This window comes from Lepidochelys kempii, chromosome 6 (assembly GCF_965140285.1).
Source record: "Lepidochelys kempii isolate rLepKem1 chromosome 6, rLepKem1.hap1, whole genome shotgun sequence".
NCBI classification, from domain to species: domain Eukaryota; kingdom Metazoa; phylum Chordata; order Testudines; family Cheloniidae; genus Lepidochelys; species Lepidochelys kempii.
The window spans coordinates 76,541,267-76,562,779 of NC_136385.1; the positions used below are offsets into that span (position 1 = coordinate 76,541,267).

The window sequence follows — 21,513 nt, forward strand, 5'->3', positions numbered from 1 at the left end:
TCTTCCAAGATGGGCAAGGCCCAAGCCAAGGCCTCCCCATGAGCAAACAGGTCTGGTCTGTGGGGAACGATTGGGGATGCAGGAAGAAGAAGAGCCAGCATTAGTTTAGGAAACCTTGGAACGGACTATGATCACCATTAAACTTGTTTGGGAGCGGGACCTTTGACTGCCAGGAAGCCAGAGCCAGGGCTGCTGGAGAAGCCACCAGGGCTGTAGGGTTGCATTCTGCTCCTGCAAAGTGGACACTTGTGCATGCAAGCTCTCTGTAGCCCCCACCAGCTCTGCAAGGGAAAAATAGGCCTGAGTGCAGTCCATACCAATAAAGTGGGTGCCTAGCCTTTGTATTTTGGCTGTTCAAACTGTAGCCTACTGGGCTGTGGGTGGTCATGCCTCGTGGTTGAAACCAAATGCCAGAGTCAGAAGGTAAACCAGAGTCATAGGCTGAAGGCGGGCTGAGACTTGAAGTCAGAAGTTCTGGAGCCGGAGCAGGTATGGAAATCAGGATGGGAACCAGGCAGGGGCAGAGACTGGAAGCAGGCTGGAGCAAGGGTCAAGAAACAGGAGCAGAACAAGTGCAGATACAGGCATAGTATGTGTTTAGCAGCTGCTGACCTGCTGTGGGTGCCAGGCTTATAAACAGGACTGCTAAAAACAAGCAGCCAATCAGGTGCTGTACCTACTCTGTCAGTTCCTAAGCAGTGCAGCTGGTCATATTGGTTGCCTAGCAGGAAAGTTAGTCAGGAAGTAGGCCAGCAATTGATTCCCGTACCTAATACCACCATATTTTATCTATTTTCTCTTGAAAGAAATCAGCAAGGGCCTATGCAGAGAGATAAATGGAAGCAGCAGGAAGGATGGGTTTGGGGAATGAGTCAAAGGTGGGGAAAAGATAGCTGGGATTGCAGGCATGACATTCTCAAGTTGAGGGAAGTATAGTTGTTTGGTTAGGAAGATGGCAGAACTGAAAGAGGTCATTCTTACATTTATAAATGGATCTTCTAAATAAAAATAAGGTTCCTAGTAGGAAAATGTTGCTACCAATTAGAACAGCAGAGTTACATTATACTGGATCTAGGTCACATAGCCTTAACACTTTGGGCCAAATCCAAACCTTATTGGATTTTTTTTTTTTGGCACAGAAAGGTATACTGTTCACTGACACTGCAAAAACAGCATTAATATGGAAAATTACATTGTAACCTGTATGCTGCAAAGGGTCTACCACCCTTTGACTATTTCTGCCATGGACGAGAGTGATCTGGGTTAGAAGTGGGAAGATCAGGTCAGAGCACTTATATATTCATGTAATATTGACCACACCCTTCAATTCCAGGCCCTGCCCTGGATACCACACAACATCACCACAAAATATGACTGGTTTTGATATCAGGGGCATACTTGCAGGGTGAGGTTCATATTTTAAAGGTTGTCATTGTTGGAGTCAGCACTATTAAGACTGACACTGTGTTTTTAATATATGCTTTTCACATTACGTTTGCCTTGTCAAAATTATTAACTGCCTGTGTACACAGAAATCCTAAATGTTAAAAAAAAGATGCTATCAAAGTTGTTAAATGACTTTTGAATTCTGTGCGTAACTGAGGCGGACTGTCACTAATGACATATGTCTGTCTCAAATATGCACTATGTCTTAAGTTTTCCTTATGTTTCTGTATACATTCCATTGTGTTGTGTTCACCATACACTGGAGGTATGCTCCCAAAATACACTCCCAAAACTTATATTAATAGTATATGGGTTTAAAAGTAAAAAGTACCTTACATGTTACCCAAAACTAAAATTTGTCAGTCAGCGTTTACCTTGTTTTCAAACAGCATTTTAAGCTATCTGGGCCATGAAGGCACGCCCTACCTGTTCCAGGATAGAACAATTATACATCTTGCCTTTGACAGTTTTCCTAGCTGCCTATGCCAAATGCTCAATTGTACTTTTAACAAGGTATTGTGGGATACTTAGCATAAGTGAACAAGAAGAAGCTTAATACAATTTAACATAATTACTCAATATATACCATATTAATACCTATTAACATGTGTGTGTGTGTGTGTGGGTAACCTATAAAAGCATTAGTTAACAGGAGGGCAGGCCAATTGAAGAGTCACTGCCAAGAAAATAGTGCTATTTAAGTTAATCATGGGTGCATTTTTCGTAAAGGTAGCTGCACTCCTTCATAATAAGTGTTGGTGATGTTTTCAATCTTTGCAGCAGGGAAAAAATCTTGAACTCAGGTCCTGGCAGGCAAGTGAAGGAAATAATTTTCGAAGAAGAATCATGCAGTGGTTTAAGAGACATTAGATTAAAAAATAATAATAGTGTGGGGTACATTTTATTTGACCTCTTCCAGCCGTTAGAATTCATATTCTCAAGCCTTACTCTGAACCATGAGGACTACAAATATATTTATTTTAAAAAATGAAAGCTGAGATTCTCATGTAAATCACCAGAATCCAAGAGCTGGTACTTTAAGAAAAACACCAAATATTGTGAATGTTGGAAATACTGCCCTTCATTCTGTTAATGATTTGAAACAGTTTGAATCATACAGCTGATGAGCGTTGTGCAGCTCCATGTGTGACATGTTAGGCAAAATTACTTAGGCCTGGTCTACACTTAAAAGGCAGGTCAGCATAGCTACAGCGCTCAACAATGTGAAAACTTCACACTCAAGAGCTGTACCTAACACTCAGCATAGAGATAGCTAGGTCACTGGAAGAATTCTTCCATCAGCCTAGCTATTGCTACTCAGAGAGATGGATTAACTACATCAATGGAAAAAGCCATTCTGTCCTGCTGGCAGTGTACAGCTGCAGTGCCATATCTGGGCTGCTGTAGCAGCATACTGTAGATGGGGCCTTTGTGAGCTAATCTGGATATGATTAAATTTGCTTTACGGTCATGTGCTGGGGTCATGCCCACCCCACACAAGGCGTAAAGAGGCAAATTAGTCCAATAACCATAGGTTGCACTATGGGTGCACCTGGAGGAAAGCCAGGGGGTGCCAAGGCCTAATCTGCTGATAAAGTCCAGCTGGGAGAGGACCTGGGCTGAGTTTACAAAGGCAGGAAGCTGGCAACAGAAAAGGGCTGCTGGGAAATACTCTATAACCCCTTCATAGGAGTAAGAAAGTGTGTTTGAGGCTACAGGGTTCAGTAGCCTCAAATTACTGCCTGGGAGAAGAGCATTTGAGTTGGTACTCCCAGGATGGGGACTAGAAGCTGCAGGAAGGGACAATAGGGTCTGAAGGCACAGTTGCCAGGTATAGGATCCCTGGACTGGAACCTGGAGTAGAGTAGGGGCCTGGGTTCCCCCACTGGGGAAATAGAACCATCAGGGCAGTGCATATGGAGACTGCCTGAGACTGTTGGTGCGGAAGAACTTTGATACCCTGGAAGGGGAAGACTATAGTGAGCTGACTGGAGGTCAAGCCAAAAAGGCAGAGGACGCTGACACACAAGGAATGAGAGATTTCAGAGCAGCAGCCGTGTTAGTCTGTATTCACAAAAAGAAAAGGAGTACTTGTGGCACCTTAGAGACTAACAAATTTATTTGAGCCTAGAGACTAACAAATTTACTGCAGTAGGCACAGCAAGCAGCAGAAGGGGACATCAGACCTGAATGAAGCTAATCCCCAGATGCAACCACAAGGAGCTGCCCTTGTGATGAGTAGAGACCACTGTGAGGAAAGGTCAGCACAGCCTGCCTAATGCATGGATAGCACATGGAACTGTTCAAAACTTGACAGCTGTGACTGTGGGGGAAATAAAGGGAAGCTAAGTGAGTGCTAGGGAAGTCTGCGTGGAAGGTGAAAGCGGTGGTATGTTTCCAATTGCTGTGGGGTGAGTCTGTGCTGGGTGCCTGGGGCTGTCACTGGCACCTACAGGGTGGCTGCTGTGGTTACTCCTGGTGAGAGAGCAGGGGTTGTCTGGGGCATTCAGCCGCTGACTGAGGGGAGAGAAACTGGTGCTGTTATTGAGAGCCTTCCTCTGGCTGCAGCTGCCTCTGCTGAAGTGGGGCTGGTTTCAAGCAGCCAGGGGAGAAGCAAGAAAAAACATCCCAACCCCTTGGCTGGCAAGTGCCACAATGGCCTCTAGCTACGGTGACCAGATGTCCTGATTTTATAGGGACAGTCCTGATTTTTGGGTCTTTTTCTTATATAGGCTCCTATTACCCATCACCCCCCTCCCGATTTTTCACATTTGCTGTCTGATCACCCTACCTCTAGCAGCCAAAAGGCGCAACTGCAGGTCTGCTTGTAGCTTGGCCAAATGTGAGAGACTGAGCTGAAGGGAGGTGTGATGGATCTGCCAAATATGGGTGTGGCAGCATGTATCATGAGAGGAGAGGAGTTTGACACTTGGCAGCACTGCAATCAGAGTTAAGGGGGGGGAAAAGAGTTGCCCATTACTCCCAAACCTTTAATTTCCTATGGAAAATGCCAGTTCCCAAATCAAACTATTTCAATTCAGTGCTTGGAATTGCTATTGTGAAATGTTGCTGCAAACTGATGGTTTCGCAAAACTACAGCAGAGCTATCTTGGCAAATGCAGTCTGGTGGACTATTTGCTCTGCAACTAAAAATGTTGCTATTCTTTTTTTCAAATAAAAACTCGTTACAGAATCTTACATCTTACCAAACCAGAATCTTAAAGGGGTATACACCCAGACTTGCACAAATCTGAATCCAAATTTTGCCACTCGTTACTTTCTGTGGGAAAAATTCATCTATTGCACACTGTGTGGCACAGATAACGTTTTGAATTTATAATACAAAACATTCCAGGTAAAGATAGGTCCATTCAAGTTAATGGTTATGGGTTATTGTTTGTCACCAGCAGGGCGTTGTAGTTAAAAAAGCCACTGGAAACTTGACAGGTGTTTGCAATCTCATAAAAAGCAATCACAGACAATGAGCTTTATTGCTATTTTTTATTATTAATTAACTGGAAAATGGATTTTGACAAACTTTTGAAACTCTGAAGTTTTGAAGTTGGCTGAGAGTAACAAGGACATATTTCATCAAACTGGCAACTGTACAACGTATAGCTCATTCCCAATCATTTAGAACTTTCCCAAAACCAGGTGTTTACAGAAAGTTACAGTCTTCAAGACAGTTTCATAAATTTGTGTTTAACTGAGGAAGATTGTGCATTCAGTCTTCTAATGGTATTCAAATTCACTCAAGAATAAGGTTTTTACAGCCTGTGACAAGACAAATCCATACCAATTCATATATATATATATATATATATATATATATATTCATAGATATTAAGATATAGGGGGCAAATTTTCACAAAGGTGACTGTCCTTTTGCAGGCCTAAATTACACTTGCAGTTTTGCACTCACAACATGGATTCAAGTGCAAACCTGGGTACATGCTCATGACTACCTTGTTAGCTGCCTGACTTGCATCCACAGAGGAACACACATACTCAGATTAGTTTTGTAGATACAAAAATGCAGGTACATATTTTGCAGCAGAAATTTTGCACATAAAATGGGAGAATAGATCTTAGGCTTTAAAATTTTGCTCCACAAAATCTTGTTACTTAGTCCCTAAATTATTAATCTCCCTTTTAAATCTCCTTAGTAGTTTATTTAGAGTGGTGTGGATTACAGAAAGAACATTTTGTTAACTTCAGAGTTTTCATGAAAGAACAGGTTAAAGTCATGCAGATAAAGTGAAAAAAGCTGGTTAAGTTTAATGAGTAAATAAATTCCAAGTTGTTTTACAGAAGAGATTTAAAAAAAAACAAAAAATTTTCAACCTTGTTGCAGACTTCTGTACAAGCATGAATTCTATCAATGTAAATTTATCTTCCCAATTTTGAAATTGCATATTTTATTATTTCAAATCTGGCATTTTTATACTGCCATAAGGCTACACTCTTACCTTTTCCTCATGTAGTTAAATAAACCTGGCCAATCCCTTGTTGCAATGTAAAGGCTACAACTTGAACCAGAAAAATTCTTCCTGCTGATAGTCCTCCATTCAATTTGCTGATTATTGCATTTCACTGATATTGCAAACAGTGTATATCAGACTGCAGTTGGTATACAAAACAGCATTGCAAAATCTTTTGTCAGGTATGAGGTAGAGTAGCTTGGCAGTCCCCACTTGCCTTCCAAAAGGAGGTACACAATCATGGGGCTTTAAAAAAAAAAAAAGGCCTCAAACATCCCATTCTTACATCTGACTTTACTAACAAAAAGTAATTCCAAAAGAACACTACATGAACCCAGCCTAAGGCTTGTCCACTGGTTTGGCTACTTCCAGGGAGCATTTGTTTCATACTAGCCCCCTCTACCAAAGAGCTATTCTCTCATCCCTTATTCTGAGGATGAAGTCTAATGAGTCACACCTGTTTCAGTGAGTCAACTATAATTGGTGTGCAGTTCCCTGCAGGGTTCCAACATCTGGTCAGCAACAGTTTGCAACTCTGCAGATTAATCTGTGTAGTCATTTTAAACAACATACACTTCATACTGAGAAGATGAACACAAATACAAAGCAGCTGGTCAAACTTCAGACCTTTCCATCAGAGAGAACCATTCCATTCTATTGGCAGGTACCAAAGACTCACTATCCACCTGCATAAAAACTGTCACACTCCTCTAACATGCCTAATATATAAACTCTACTTCACACATTCAAAAAATCCGATTCCTTTTTATACCAACAATCTAGTATCCCTGTTTGGTCTATATACTAAACTATTACCAGAATCTCTAGAAGCAAATTTTAAAATACATTTTCCATGAAAAAGACTGCACTCAATACTCCGTGAAAAAGTGCATTTTACATGGAGTTGTTCTTTGATAGTGATGCATTAAATACTAGTCATCATTCTCTACAATTATGGCAAAAACTAATACTTTCCAGATGTCCTCTAAGATCTTTATTTCACTTTACAAGGAATTGGGTAAATGTGTTCTTTAGGTAAAACCATGAATATATCAAGAAGTTTCCTCCCTTACCTTGCAACTTTTTAAAATTTCTCTGTGATGATTCAATCCCTTCCCATCATGAATGCAGGCATCACCCAGTAATGTAAAAAGCCAGCTGTATCAATTTTTTTTAAATGAATCAGGACTGCTACAAAAGTAAGTAAAAAAAAAAAAGAACCAAAATGTCAATCATTTTCCAACTGCAGGATTTTCTGACAGTGTTTAATCAACAAAAATTAAATCTAGTAAAAATCAAACTTTAAAGCTACTTAAATTTGAGAGAGAAAAAGCCACTATGACACTCAAAGTTACAATTTACACTATGTCCTTAACTGTAATTGTTTCCTTTTGTTTTTTAAATAGTCTTTGGTTTACATTTTAATTTGAGCATTGCAATTTAGTATTTAATAGTTTCCTCTGACCAAGAAGGTATGTTTAGATGTATTAGACAAAATAATTGCTTGTGCGTGGTGTATTAAAATGTAATGTAGTATCATTCAAGGAGAGTTCAATTACATCCCCAACATACAAAAGAGAAGACAAACTTAGATTGTGTTTACAGTTTTGCAACACATCTTGATGCTAATTTTGTTGGGTTCAAGTTATGATATTTATAGTATGCAAAAGTGGTTTACTTAATAAAAGACCTTTCATTGCTTAAAATGGAGCAGTTAAAAAGAAAATTGCTGGTGATTTCAGCAAGACTTATATTACAGTTGCATACTTGCTCAAACTTCTGCTACAGTTATTGGCACAGAGGAATTAAAGAAACGAGTGGCCTGATACGAATAAGCAACTATGTCAATGTAGCCTATGAAATCAATGTGAGTTGAGGATGCTCAGTACCTTATACAAAATGCTCAAACTCTTGCCAAACGCTTATGCTGTACTTAATTTTCAAGGTTTTTCTAAGTAGGTTAAAGCTGCTGTTGGGTTTAAATAAAACTGTATCTTCCAAATGTGTTTCAACAGGACTAGTTAATAAAAGCATAAGGAAATGGACATTTGCCTGGTGGCTTTTTTACATAGTCATCTGAGCAAATAAGAGTCTAACAAAGCTCGAAAGGGATAATGTGATAGGGCTCCGCATTCTCTCTGCCAGATAAGACCAAATATTGGTTAGGCTACAGTTCCCCTACTATCATGGTTTCCTGTGGTTATGCCTCTTTCAAAGAGCATTTGGCTTTGTAATTCTTTTTAAATTGGGCCACACATTTAGTATCTATACTAAGTCTTCACAAGAGACTTCCATCATTATCCAGTGCCATTTGGGAATATCCATGTTTTATATCAGGGTACAGAAATGAGAGTGGAGGGTGGTCCATAACCTTTAAATTGTGTCCTGTCCTTGATTTTAATGCATTTCTTTATAATTCATGTCAGGTTTTATTATTCCACACTAAGTCTTCCCTCACCACCCCCTCGTTATTATTTTTTTTTTTAGTCTGTTCCCAATGCATCTGGCAGCATTTGGAGATGACCATAGCATTGTCATGGGAACCGAGCAGGAAGCAATATTCACAGCTGGGTTTCAATATGAATCATACCCAGTTAACATGGCAGGGGATTAGTGAGAAGCACTGATATCAGGCAATCAACTTGGTGCCTTCTATGAAATTGTAGGAATGTCACGGACAAGCTCTCGTTGTTTGCTTAGGGTGAAAATCACCACTGTGCAGAAGGTGGGACGTAAGTAGTGCATATGCCTTGTATTGGCTCTCTGCACATGGGGAGGGGAGGAAATTTCATTCTAAAAATCCTAAGTCAGTATTTATTGCTCAAACTTCTATTTCAATCAATAGGACTTTTTGACTAAGTTAGTAGCTAAAGAATCCCTAAAGAGGAGAGAATGACCAGAGCTTGGTCTGGCTGAAACAATTAAGTATCCTCTTATTTATAAATGTAAAGCTTTGCTCATCTGCTTGCTCTTTCTCTACAGTGGGTTTGTCAAGTTACCTGTCAAACTTGTTGCCCATTAATCAGGCTAGAAACCGTACACATTGGATGGTGAATAGTTGCTTCTTCCATTGGGAATCAAATCTTAAAGCACAGCTATAGACAATCCTCTTATTTCATCCTGAGGGAATATATTCGATTCATAATATTTTATATACAGATTTAAAATGTTAGATTATTGAAAGTCTAAAATGGGGGGAAAGAAGGACTAAAAGCATACAGGATGCTGGCTTCACCTGAGGCTAGGTACCCTGTATTTTTTTACCTGATACAGACTGACCCAATTAGAGTAGACTTGCAAAACTGCATTACATCACTGATTCATCAAGTGCAGTGTCCTGCAGTGGTCAATACTGGAAGGTTAGGAGGAAAGCAAAAGATGCCATTGAATACAAAGTTGTTTACTGGCAAAATGAAAAATCCTGCCTGATACCAGGCAGGATATCAGAGGGGGGGTAGGGTAGAGGAGGGGAAAACGTGTAGAGTCTTTGGTTTTAGTGATCACTATGTAGATTTCAACACAATGAACTTCTGTGTGATGTTGCTTCATTTCCTTCATGGGAAGAACTGGAATTATGGTCTATTGTAAATCTATACTAAAGTACCTTTAAAAAAAGTACAAATTATTTTTTGAAAAGCACTTCAGTGATGAGTCAAAACCAAAACTCTACATTCAAACGCCCCCTGAATTTTGAAACATCCAAAATCTGAACATGGATTTTGAACCTAGTTGTGGCTAATGCTCATATGTAATTAGTAGGGCTGTCGATTAATTGCAGTTAACTCACGGGATTAACTAAAAAAATATAATTGCGCTAAAAAAATTAATCCCCGTTTTAATCGCAGTGTTAAACAATAGAATCCCAATTGACATTTATTAAATATTTTGGATGTTTTTCTACATTTTCAAATATATTTACTTCAGTTACAACACAGAATACAAAGTGTATAGTGCTCACTTTATATTATTTTTATTACAAATATTTGTACTGTAAAAATGACAAAAGAAATAGTATTTTTCAATTCACCTCATACAAGTACCATAGTGCAATCTCTTTATCATGAAAATGCAATTTACAAATGTAGATTTTTTTTTGTTACATAACTGCACTCAAAAACAAAACAACATAAAACTTTAGAGCCTACACGTCCAGTCAGTCCTACTTCTCGGTCAGCCAGCCACTAAGACAAACAAGTTGGTTTACATTTACAGGAGATAATGCTGCCCACTTCTTATTTACGTCACCTCAAAGTGAGAACTGGCATTCAGTCACATGGCACTTCTGCAGCCGGCATTGCAAGGCATTTACATTCCAGATATGCTAAACATTCGTATGCACCTTCATGCTTCAGCCACCATTCCAGATGACATGATTCCATGCTGACGATGATCATTACAAAAATAATGCATTAATTAAATTTGTGACTGAACTCCTTGGGGGTTGGACTAGATGACTTCCTGATGTCCCTTCCAACCCTGATATTCTACGATTCTATGAACTGTAGACCTCCTGATCTTTTTTACCCACATTCCGCCATATATTTCATGTTATAGCAGTCTCAGATGATGACCCAGGACACGTTCATTTTAATAACACTTTCATTGCAGATTTCACAAAACGCAAAGAAGGTACCAATGTGAGATTTCTAAGGATAGATATAGCACTCAACCCAAGGTTTAAGACTCTGAAGTGCCTTCCAAAATCTGAGAGGGATAAGATGTGGAGCATGCTTTCAAAAGTCTTAAAAGAGCAACACTCAGATGCAGAAACTACAGAACCTGAACCACCAAAAAAGAAAATCAACCTTCTGCTGGTGGCATCTGACTCAGATGATGAAAATGAACATGCAATGGCCTGCACTGTTTTGAATAGTTATCGAGCAGAACCCGTCATCAGCATAGATGCATGTCCTCTGGAATGGTGGTTGAAGCATGAAGGGACATATGAATCTTTACGGCATCTGGCATGTAAATATCTTGTGACGCTGGCTACAATAGTGCCATGCGAACACCTATTCTCACTTCAGGTGACATTGTAAACAAGAATCAAAGAATCATAGAATATCAGGGTTGGAAGGGACCTCAGGAGGTCATCTAGTCCAACCCCCTGCTCAAAGCAGGACCAATCCCCAACTAAATCATCCCAGACAAGGCTTTGTCAAGCCTGACCTTGAAAACCTCTAAGGAAGAAGATTCCACCACCTCCCTAGGTAACCCATTCCAGTGCTTCACCACCCTCATAGTGAAAAAGTTTTTCCTAACATCCAACCTAACCCTCCCCCACTGCAACTTTAGACCATTACTCCTTGTTCTGTCATCTGCTACCACTGAGAACAGTCTAGATCCATCCTCTTTGGAACCCCCTTTCAAGTAGTTGAAAGCAGCTATCAAATCCCCCCTCATTCTTCTCTTCTGCAGACTAAACAATCCCAGCTCCCTCAGCCTCTCCTCATAAGTCTCGTGCTCAAGCCCCCTAATCATTTTTGTTGCCCTCCACTGGACTCTTTCCAATTTTTCCACATCCTTCTTGCAGTGTGGGGCCCAAAACTGGACACAGTACTCCAGATGAGGCCTCACCAATGTCGAATAGAGGGGAATGATCACATCCCTCGATCTGCTGCCAATGCCCCTATTTATACAGCCCAAAATGCCGTTAGCCTTCTTGGCAACAAGGGCACACTGTTGACTCATATCCAGCTTCTCGTCCTTTTCTGCAGAACTGCTGCCTAGCCATTCGGTCCCTAGTCAGCAGCAGTGCATGGGATTCTTCTGTCCTAGGTGCAGGACTCTGCATTTGTCCTTGTTGAACCTCCTCAGATTTCTTTTGACCCAATCCTCTAATTTGTCTAGGTCCCTCTGTATCCTATCCCTAGCCTCCAGCGTATCTGCCTCTCCTCCCAGTTTTATTTCCTCCCCTCCCCTCAGTGTATACTCCTCCAGTGTATCTACCACGCCTCCCAGAAGCAGGCAGCATTATCTCCTGCAAATGTAAACAAGCTTGTTTGTCTGAGTGACTGGCTGACCAAGAAGTAGGAATGAGTGGACTTGTAGGCTCTAAAATTTTACATTGTTTTGTTTTTGAATGCAGGTTTTTTTTTTACATAATTTTACATTTGTAAATTCAACTTTCATGATAAAGAGATTGCACTGCAATACTTGTATTAAGTGAATTGAAAAATACTATTTCTTTTGTATTTTTACAGTGCAAGTATTTGTAATAAAAATAAATATCAAGTGAGCACTGTACACTTTGTATTCTGTGTTGTAATTGAAATTAATATATTTGAAAATGTAGAAAACACCCAAAAATATTTAAATAAATGGTATTATTGTTTAACAGCGTGATTAATCACACGATTAATCAAGATTAATTTTTAATCACACAATTTTTATTCCCTTTTCAGGCTTAGTAATTAATTAATTTGAAAGTAATTCTTTCCCAAATTAGAGATGTTCTGATTTTTTTTTTCAAAATGAAAAAAAAATTCAGAATAATTTGAAAATTGGTGACATTTCATTTTCTTAATTGATAAGTTATTGAGTAATAAGTTCATACATTTCTATTTTTACTTTTCCCTGCTATTGGTATAGTATAATATCTACGCGAGTGTTTGTTTAATTAAGTTACTTTTAGGATGATTCCTTACAACTTTGCTAAACATTAAGCAACTTGTCTATGAACTAGGACATGTTTTAATTACCTACTTGAAGTTATGTTAAATGGCATCTATGTTTATTCTTTAATACAATAATTCCTAGGGTCCTTGGAAACCAATTATTCTACAATTAGGTGCTGTGCAAGATTTATTATTCCAGATCAGATCATCAATCCATAAACTCCAATATCAGATTCTCTGCCCATGAACCATACCTGATGCCTCAGTAGAAGGTGGTACATTGAAATAATACATTGACTGTACACTGGTGGGTGGGTGGGAGGATTTTCCTTTTTGAACCTAGAGTCAGCAGAGCACCTGTCTTAAAATTGAATAATTTCCAGGGGGGGAAGGGAGGAAATAAAGCTCTCGTGGGTAGTTCTCAAATCATTACCTAAAGTAAATACGATGAGAAACAGTAATGTTAAGTGATCAAGTTAAGGTTGAATAGTGAAATTCCTTTCTTATTCATTCTTACATGTGAGTATTAACTGAAATATGTGGAGAAATTGACTTCTAAACTCTGAAGGAACCTTTAGTCACGATTTCTTGTATTTATAGTATTTGTTTAGGAGTGGACAACAGCAACGCTATTTGCATATACACACACACACCACACATGTAGAGGTGTGATCCATGTTATAGTCAATTAATACAGTTTGACTTTAGCATGCTTCTTTTATTTTTGTTGTTTGTAGTACCATAGTGCCTGGGTGCCTGAGTCATGGACCAGGGTCCTGTTGTGCTAGGTGCTGTACAAATACACAACAGAAAGACAGACTGGACCCAAAGAGTTTACAGTCTAAGTAAGACTGCCTCCCTTGGTTTCTGCCCACTAATCCATCTTTCCTCCAGATGAATTATAACATTTCAAATAAAGGTGAGCAAATAACTGATTTTTTTTGGTTCATAGGCCAAACTGAAAAATCCAATTAGTTTTGAAGTGAACAGTTTTTTTAATTCTTGCTGAAATGAAAGAAAAAATTGTTGGGCCAAACAAACATTTCAAATGTTTCAAAAAAAAAAACATTGCCCAGTTCTATTTCCAAAACATTAACCAGCTTCAAACTGCTGCCCTCTTATTAAATCACATCAAACTGAAAGTTTTCCTCCTTCCCCGCCATCCCCATTGTGGAATTTCCTCAAAGAATTAAACCTGCCTGAAGCCCAAGATTACTGCTGTCTGGACTGACACAATTCAACCCTGGAGCAGTGGCAATTTTCTATATGTAAGAATTTAACAGCTCTGAAGGCTCATGTTTCAGGGTTCTCCAAGGCTAGAAACAGGGGGCTTTACACAGTTTGAGAGGGATGATACTCAGGTTTCCAATGCCTTGAAAAGAATTTTAACTAATAGCAGAAAGGCTGACTGGATGTCACAGTTCCACAGGATTGATGCTATGGCCCCAGCTTTGGAATAGTGTCTAAGAGGAACCCCTGCAGTATGCCAGGCCCCCCAAGGGTCTCACTCTTCCTCCAGGGTAAGTCATGTGGCTTCACTGCCTCCTTAGACTGGATCTCTGAGTCTTCAGAACTTGTGCTTCACACAATGACTCTGTTCAGCAAGTCCAACTGAGATAGACTCCTAATGGAGACCTGTACACTCTTCAGGGATTAATGCACCTCAACAAGCATTTCCAGTGACACACTCACAAAACTCTAAGGTTTATTCGTTAACTGGAATGCAGCTTAGGAAGTCCTTAGGATAATATACAGAACTGAAGGTTAAAGTATAGTCCATTCAGGTTAGCCCCGAGCCCAGCCAAGATGTAGTGAACCCCTTGCCTCAGTCTGACTTCCTTTGTCAGACTCCAGGGGAGATCCTCAACTCCTTCCAACAGCCAGCTCTTATCGCCCACCTCATATCTCGCCAGTCCTTGGATCTTGAACTGGGGGTTGTTGTTCAGCTCCTAAGGAGAAGCGGGCAAGTCCATATCCCTTTGGGTCACTGGTTGCTAGGTGTCAATTTCCTGGCAATTGAATTTGCCATTGTCTTCTCAGATGCTCCACTGATATAGAGACTAAGGCCCTGACTGCTAGGCAACACCCATACCTATGTCTCTCGGCCTGCCCTGTGAACAACCAGTCCTCTCCCACCCTTCTAGGTAACAATGCACCACATGGGGAAACTGAGGCACATACAGGATTCATAAAAATATTACAAAAAATTCCTACCTTATCACCTCAGATTCCATCAGAAGCAGCACTGACACTGTACTAGGGTACATGCTGTGCAATGGCAGCACTGGTGAAGTCAATCATATGTCATAACCATCCTCCCGCCCATAATAGGATGTAGTCTGGTTGCAAGGACATTTTCCTATATCAATGAATCAGTATGAGTCATCAATTTCTTGGCTGCTGAATAGCACAGCTGATGCAGTTGGAAATTTCCTTTTGATGACCAGATTCGAAGATTTTATGAGTAGGATTTTGTGTGAAGGATACGTTAAGGGACCTGGAGAGGTAGCTCAATGGGTGGGCAGAAATAGGAGCAGCTGGGGCAATACTATTTGGAGGGAGAGATGCGCAGGAGGTTGAGTAGCTTGGTGCAAAGAAGCAGATAGAATTGGGTGTTATTTCTGTGGTAGAAACCAAAAGGGAGGGGGAAAGAAGACTAGAAAGTAGCTTGGTGGAGGTACAGTAGTGTATACTGATAGAGTATCTTTAAAGTTAGAAAATACCAGAAATAAAGTCTAACAGTTAATGGAAGACAGAAGAATTGGACTTTATATATATAAAATAACAGAATATATATAAAACTCTACAAAGGAAAAGGGTTATTTGTACAACTGTTAAAAACTGTGGGAGCAGGAAAAGGAAGGGGAAATATATAGCTCCTGTATAGCCATAAAAGGGCTATACAGGAGCTAAAGGAGCTGTGGGAGAATTCCACTTCATTTGGTCCTACACTCCTCCCCACCCTCAAAAGGCCTGGCATATGGGTTTTGTTGGGGTGGATGCTGAGAGTTGGAGGGGGCACTCTTGTAGTACTGGGTGCTATGGTGATACTGGTCTGCTGCATAGACCATATGTAGCTTTGGGAATGCTGTTAATAACCAGAGAGGCTGCTCTAACTTACACTGGGAGCTGTTTCAGCCCCTGCAGCATTCCATAATCGGGGGAGCAGAAAGATGACAAAAGCCTGCTTTATCTCCTTTCTCTCAGGCTGCCCCACCTGTGATGTGCTTCCTCATAGCCCTATGTCTGTAACTTCTGGGTGCAGCTTGCTGAAATCTTCAGTTATGAGACTGACTGTTGTCAAAGACCTCTCCCTAGTAGTCAAGCACTTCTGAAATTCCTGGGTACATCCCTGCTCAGAGATATCAAACTGGTTAGCAAAGTATGAGCAGCCACTCTGTCATATGGCGAATCAAAGCCTCTCATATCTCTTGTTAAATATTTGAAAATGGAGACCAGCATGCAGGAGTGAACAAAATAATTAGTATGGAATATGAGATATTAAGCTGCTCTGTGGCAGATGGATTGTTTTAATGTTTCATACTTACACTGCAGTATCACCAGGGACGCAGATCTGATAAGACTACATCTGCTAGGCTTATCCAAAAGGAATGGTCTTTACACAACATTAATCAGGAGCAAAGTGTAATGCTATAGTATACTCTTTAAAGCTATGGTTATTTTTTCTAATAATAAACACTGGCTAAACTTGGCTAATACCAAGAGTTAGAGAAGGACTAAAGTACAGTACATTGATTCTAGATATTAATTTCTTACAACTAATTCGGAGACTCATGTCCATCTCTCTTTCTGCACCCGGACAGTAGAAATCTAGCACTTGATATTCAAGAGTTTAGGTGGGTAAATGTGCAATGATCTTGACTGGGAGCTGTAATTGTACATCCAAATAATTAGTGAGATACATGAAAGATCACTATTGTGCACAATTATTTCTACTATGTGCAACTAGCTATGCAAATGTGTACAACATGTACCTGAGTAAACTTCTGAAAAATCAGCCCCAAGTGTTCTAGCCTAGATCGCGGAGTGAAACCCTTTAAATAAAATTCTCCTCCCATACCTTCTTTTTTACAAATAGAAGACTGCTGCACTCACAGTACATTAGATGGAGCAATTTAGTTTTGCTACCCATACGTTCTTATGTAATGGTTGTATTCTGGTGTATTTTTTCTGCAAGCTTCTGAATTATATCAGTGAGAGAAGCCATAAGGGGAGTTGGAGGACAACAGCAACCTGAAGTCAGGAACAGAATACACAATTAAAAAAATATTGTTCTCTGTCCATAGCTAGAATTTATAATAAGTTTGAGGGAAAAAGGTGTGTATGCATATACACTGTAAGGATCCATGGAAAACAAGGCAAAGTCACTACACTTGGGAAAGAAGAATCACTAATTTTTGTTGTGATCCACCTGTGATTCATTTGGATGGGGAATGGAAATTATTTTTAGCGGCATGAGGTCCAGAAAAATGCCAATGTATTGTACATTAATGTACCATACACTCACTTATCAATCTTACCACAGTCAACACCATTGACTGTGACCTGGAAAATTAGTTTGGCCTATACTCACTAAATGTGAGTATAACTACTTTCATTTTGTTTCTTTCATCAGTCCCCTGATACAAAATTATTATGCAAGTATTTTCAATGGAGCAACATAAATGCTGTCTGACTCAACACATTACCTCATATTTGGTTGGTTTGGAAACAAGAAGTGTGAGATAGAAGTTTAGAAAAAAAATTGAACGGATAAGAGTCACAGGCAATCTCAATCACAGCAGTAAAATCAGTGCTGAGGATAGACTTAACTGACAGTCTCTCACTCACCAACCCACACTGGCCAACAGTGAGTTCTTTCCAACCCTTTCAACACATAATAATGATAAATTATGCTGTTTCACATTATTTATACACAGTTTCACAGAAGTGCATGGTGCTTTACACACACAAGTGGTTATAATCTGTTACCCCTTCCTGTGGTATGTTACAAACAAAAGGGTATGGGGGAAGGGCTTTGGAGGACAGTGGTAGATTGTGAGATATACTTGTTGCGTATCAGATGTTTGTTTTGCTTGCTCTCTTCACATACATGTCTCACACACACACAAAAATTACTGAGTGTCCAGAATAAAGGCTGGGGCAGATGTCATTAGCTGAAGACTAATTTAAAGAAGAAATTCCCAAATATTATCAAAGGCAACACTAAATAAATCTCAAAAGATGAAGGTTGTAGCAACCTTGTAACTGTACAGACCAAGAGGAAAATACATCTTCATCCTTAATGTATAGTGCATCTTCAAAATGTTTAGATAATAGCTGGGAGGGAGGGGGGAGAAGAGGAATGAAGAGTTACTGTTAAATTAGTAAGTCTAATTATTTATTTCTGTTATTCATATCACTTAAAGGCCCCAGTCAGCTAGGTACTGAACACATACACATAGAACAAAAAGACTGCAAGTTCTTTGGGGCAGAAACAATATATATATGAAAAAGGTGGACAAATTTTAGAAATGAATACAGATATTACTTCACCCATTATTGAAATGCAGCCACTTCTGTGTGGGAAGGTTGTAGTCTTAAAACAATACACAGCTAAACTACAGAACAGATTGTCTGGAAGTGAAGAATACCATATCAATTGAAAAACATGGGGGATTCTGCTTTACAAAAGCAAAATGGAATTTTGCTCAACCAACAGAGTTAAAACAGCTGCTCTTTAAATGCCATACAATATTTAAGGCTCACACATGATCTGATCTTCTGTTTTATGTGTCATCCTAAAGGAGACACTTCTAGTGCACAGTGGCCCCAGCGCACTGGGCTCCTACACACTCAGAAAAAAAAAAAAAAGACTGTAGGTCCAATTTTCTGATTTAGATGGATGTATTCAGTAGAAGATTCTATTCTGAAGAAAGTCTGTGGAACATTCAATAGGTGATTCCAATCCTGGATGAAAGAGTTTTGGTCTGGAAAAGATTCCGATAGGCCATCCAATTCCACAGAGAAAAAAAAGTGCAATGAATAGTTTAATAAGAATTGCTATGCTGTGCACATGCATGAGTATAATGTTCAGGCAAAAGAAGGTGTAAATAACATAAGTTTTTATGGCCCTCATCACTGGTACCAGATTATCTAATAAAATGATATCATTCCCTGTCAGTAGGCGAGGGCTAGAAAGGGTCTAACAGCAAGTCCCACTTCCTTGAATGGGAAGCCAGTTATGTGGAGAGGAGACAGCAGCAGCTGCTGCATTTGTGCCCTGCAAGGAGAACACGGGACTGCAAAAGGAGTAATCATAGTCCTGACAAATGAAGAGGAGCAGCTTTCTTCCCATATAATGTTCTCTAGCGCCAAGGAGAAGAAACACTCCTCTACAGCCTACCCCCTCCCCCCATGTGCTTAGCACTTCATTCTGTCTCAGCTGGAAAGGATCACGACAGAGTCCCCCTGAACAGCAAGAAAGGATCACAGCAGCAGTCACTGCCATCTCACATGGCAGACAGCCCAACTGCACAGGAGCAAAGCTCTTCATGTTGTTACTGAGGAAGGGTGTTCTGTGAAGGAATCATCTTAGAAAGTGAAAAGATGAAGGACACTCAAAGATTTGCTGTCTGAAGAGCACCTTCTCCCCAAGGCTGAGGTATCCATCAGGCACATCTTGGGAAAGAGGCACCCCCTCAAATGGCAGTGGAGCGTGAGGGCAGTCGGGGGGAACATAAGAATGGCCATACTGGGTCAGACCAAAGGTCCCCCCAGCCCACTATCCTGTCTACTGACAGTGGCCAATGCCAGGTGCCCCAGAGGGAGTGAACCTAACAGGTAATGATCAAGTGATCTCTCTCCTGTCATCCATCTGCACCCTCTGACAAACAGAAGAACACTATTCTTCAGTGAGACTATCTGTTTTTTCATGAACTGCTCACAGGCAATGAAGTGCCAATGACACTTCATCACACCTAACAGTTTACATAAGCAGTGGCAGCCGCCACCACCCTCCCAGAAGTGATGTGTGGCAACTATCTATTTTGGGTGATGAGCATGTCTAGTCTGGAATCTTAGCTTTTTAAAGTTGTATCACCAATGCTGGGGATTCTCTGTTCTTGAAACATTTTCAGCAATGAATGAGGAGTGATAAGGCTGTGGGAGGAGGGAACACACTTGAACCAACAGGATTTTCCTCCTGTCATTTATACTTTAATACATACTACGGTATCGGTATTGGGTGAAAAAAGGAATTAAGAAAAAGGACTCTCCCCACCACCATTAGCAAACTTAATGCATGAACAGTGCTTGCTTAAAAGCCCAAATTGGTTGTCACTAGGTTTGTATAAAGCCTTAAGGAAGAATGGTGTGAGGGCTGTTTATAGAAAATTACATTGTGTGCAGGCTATTTCACTAATTAACACCTCCTAGCCAAAGAAACCCTTCTTCCTTTTAAAATAAACCTCCTTTAAACTGAGAAAATATCCCAAGACGGTTCTGGAGTATAATGCTCCCCTCACAAAAGTGTGTTGCTGCCTGTGTTTGTGTTAGAAGAGGGTTACCAGGGGGCATTCTTGCCTGGTTTATTCATCATTTCAGGGCTCTCCCATCTGCAAAGCTTCTGTTAATGTCAGTGAAATCTAACCTATACAGAAGTTTCAGAGGTCAGATATTTGGCATGCACCATTTAGAAACCCAAGTACAAAGTTGATAGGGACGCTTCAAACACAGACAGATTACAACGGAAATAGGTCTCCCTGTACCAACCTGGTACCAGGCAAGCTATTGAGCAGACTTAATTCAGAACCCACTGAGGCTGCCCAATGCTATTACAGCTCAGATTCTAGCATTATATTTTTACTGACTAAATCAAGCTTCCCACTTTGCAAAGCCAACACAGAAATAACATTTCATTTTTAATGCAATATAGCAGGAACAGACACAAGACACACTAAAACAATCTACTGCATGACCCAGAAAAGCCGATACTCACAGTTCGCAGGAACTGTATTTCATCTTCCCCTCCTTCACCCCCTTCAGCCATGGCTCTTGAGGAGTCAGCTCTGCTAAGACTCTGATTGCCTCCACTGGCAGCTTGCTGTGCTCGGTACAGCTCCTCTTCTCCTATCGGTATTAGCATATAGCTAATCCACAGCCATATAGGGAGCCCAGCTAACTCCACTGCACTGCAGACTGTCAGTCAACCCCCTCACTGCCAGAACCAACTGCGCCGCTTCTCCAGTTCCACAGCAAACAATTCCTTTTCTTTCTGTCTGTCTCTTTGCCCCCTAGAGAAAAACCTATTGTTAAGGTATTGCAGAAAACATTCTATACATCAGTAGTTCTCCCCCACCACCCCTTATCAATGCCCGTCCAGAGCAGGATTAATGGTGAAGTGTTAATAAAAGCAAAGCTCACACTTCCGTTTTCAGAGATTAGGGTCTACAGTTTTGCATGTGAACATAACCAATTCAGCAACTCTGAACCTATTGATTATACATCAAAGGATGGGAATACAGATCACATAGCATAAGCTGATTTTGACAATGGATTTTTCAGCCTGTTCACATTAACTTCTATTTATTGCTTCTCCGCATAAGCAGCTGAGAGTCTAATTGGCAAGACGATTTAATGGTCTAACGCCACTACATGTAATTGTTCATCCTGTCTCTTTCAGTCGGAGTCATGCTATGGACTGCAAAGTTTTCATCTGAAGCATTCTGAAGGTGCACTAGAAACATGTTATTAGTGGCTCATAGATATATTTCAGTTAAAAAATGATAAGGTACAATTAGGTTAAAAATACAACAAAATAACTTTAAATCCAAGTTAAAGTGAAACTCATGTAAAAATCTTTAGCATTTATGTGTTATTTCATCCATAGCAAATGCTGAAATCAGTGGGATAAAACTGGAACACCACTTTCTCAAAGTTTGGGGTGTTCAGGTGTACCAGGTCCAAAC

The 21,513-nt window shown here is 40.1% G+C and overlaps 1 protein-coding gene across 1 annotated transcript in view; it reads right to left on the reverse strand.

Moving 5' to 3' along the window:
- The window catches only part of RYR3 (ryanodine receptor 3), a 581,512-nt gene that overhangs the window by 551,894 nt on the left and 8,105 nt on the right, over window positions 1-21,513 (reverse strand). The window contains exon 2 of the mRNA XM_073348839.2: window positions 20,544-20,838. Within this exon, the coding sequence (XP_073204940.1) occupies window positions 20,544-20,690 (147 nt within the window). The 5' untranslated portion in view covers window positions 20,691-20,838. The remainder of the gene's footprint in view (window positions 1-20,543; window positions 20,839-21,513) is intronic.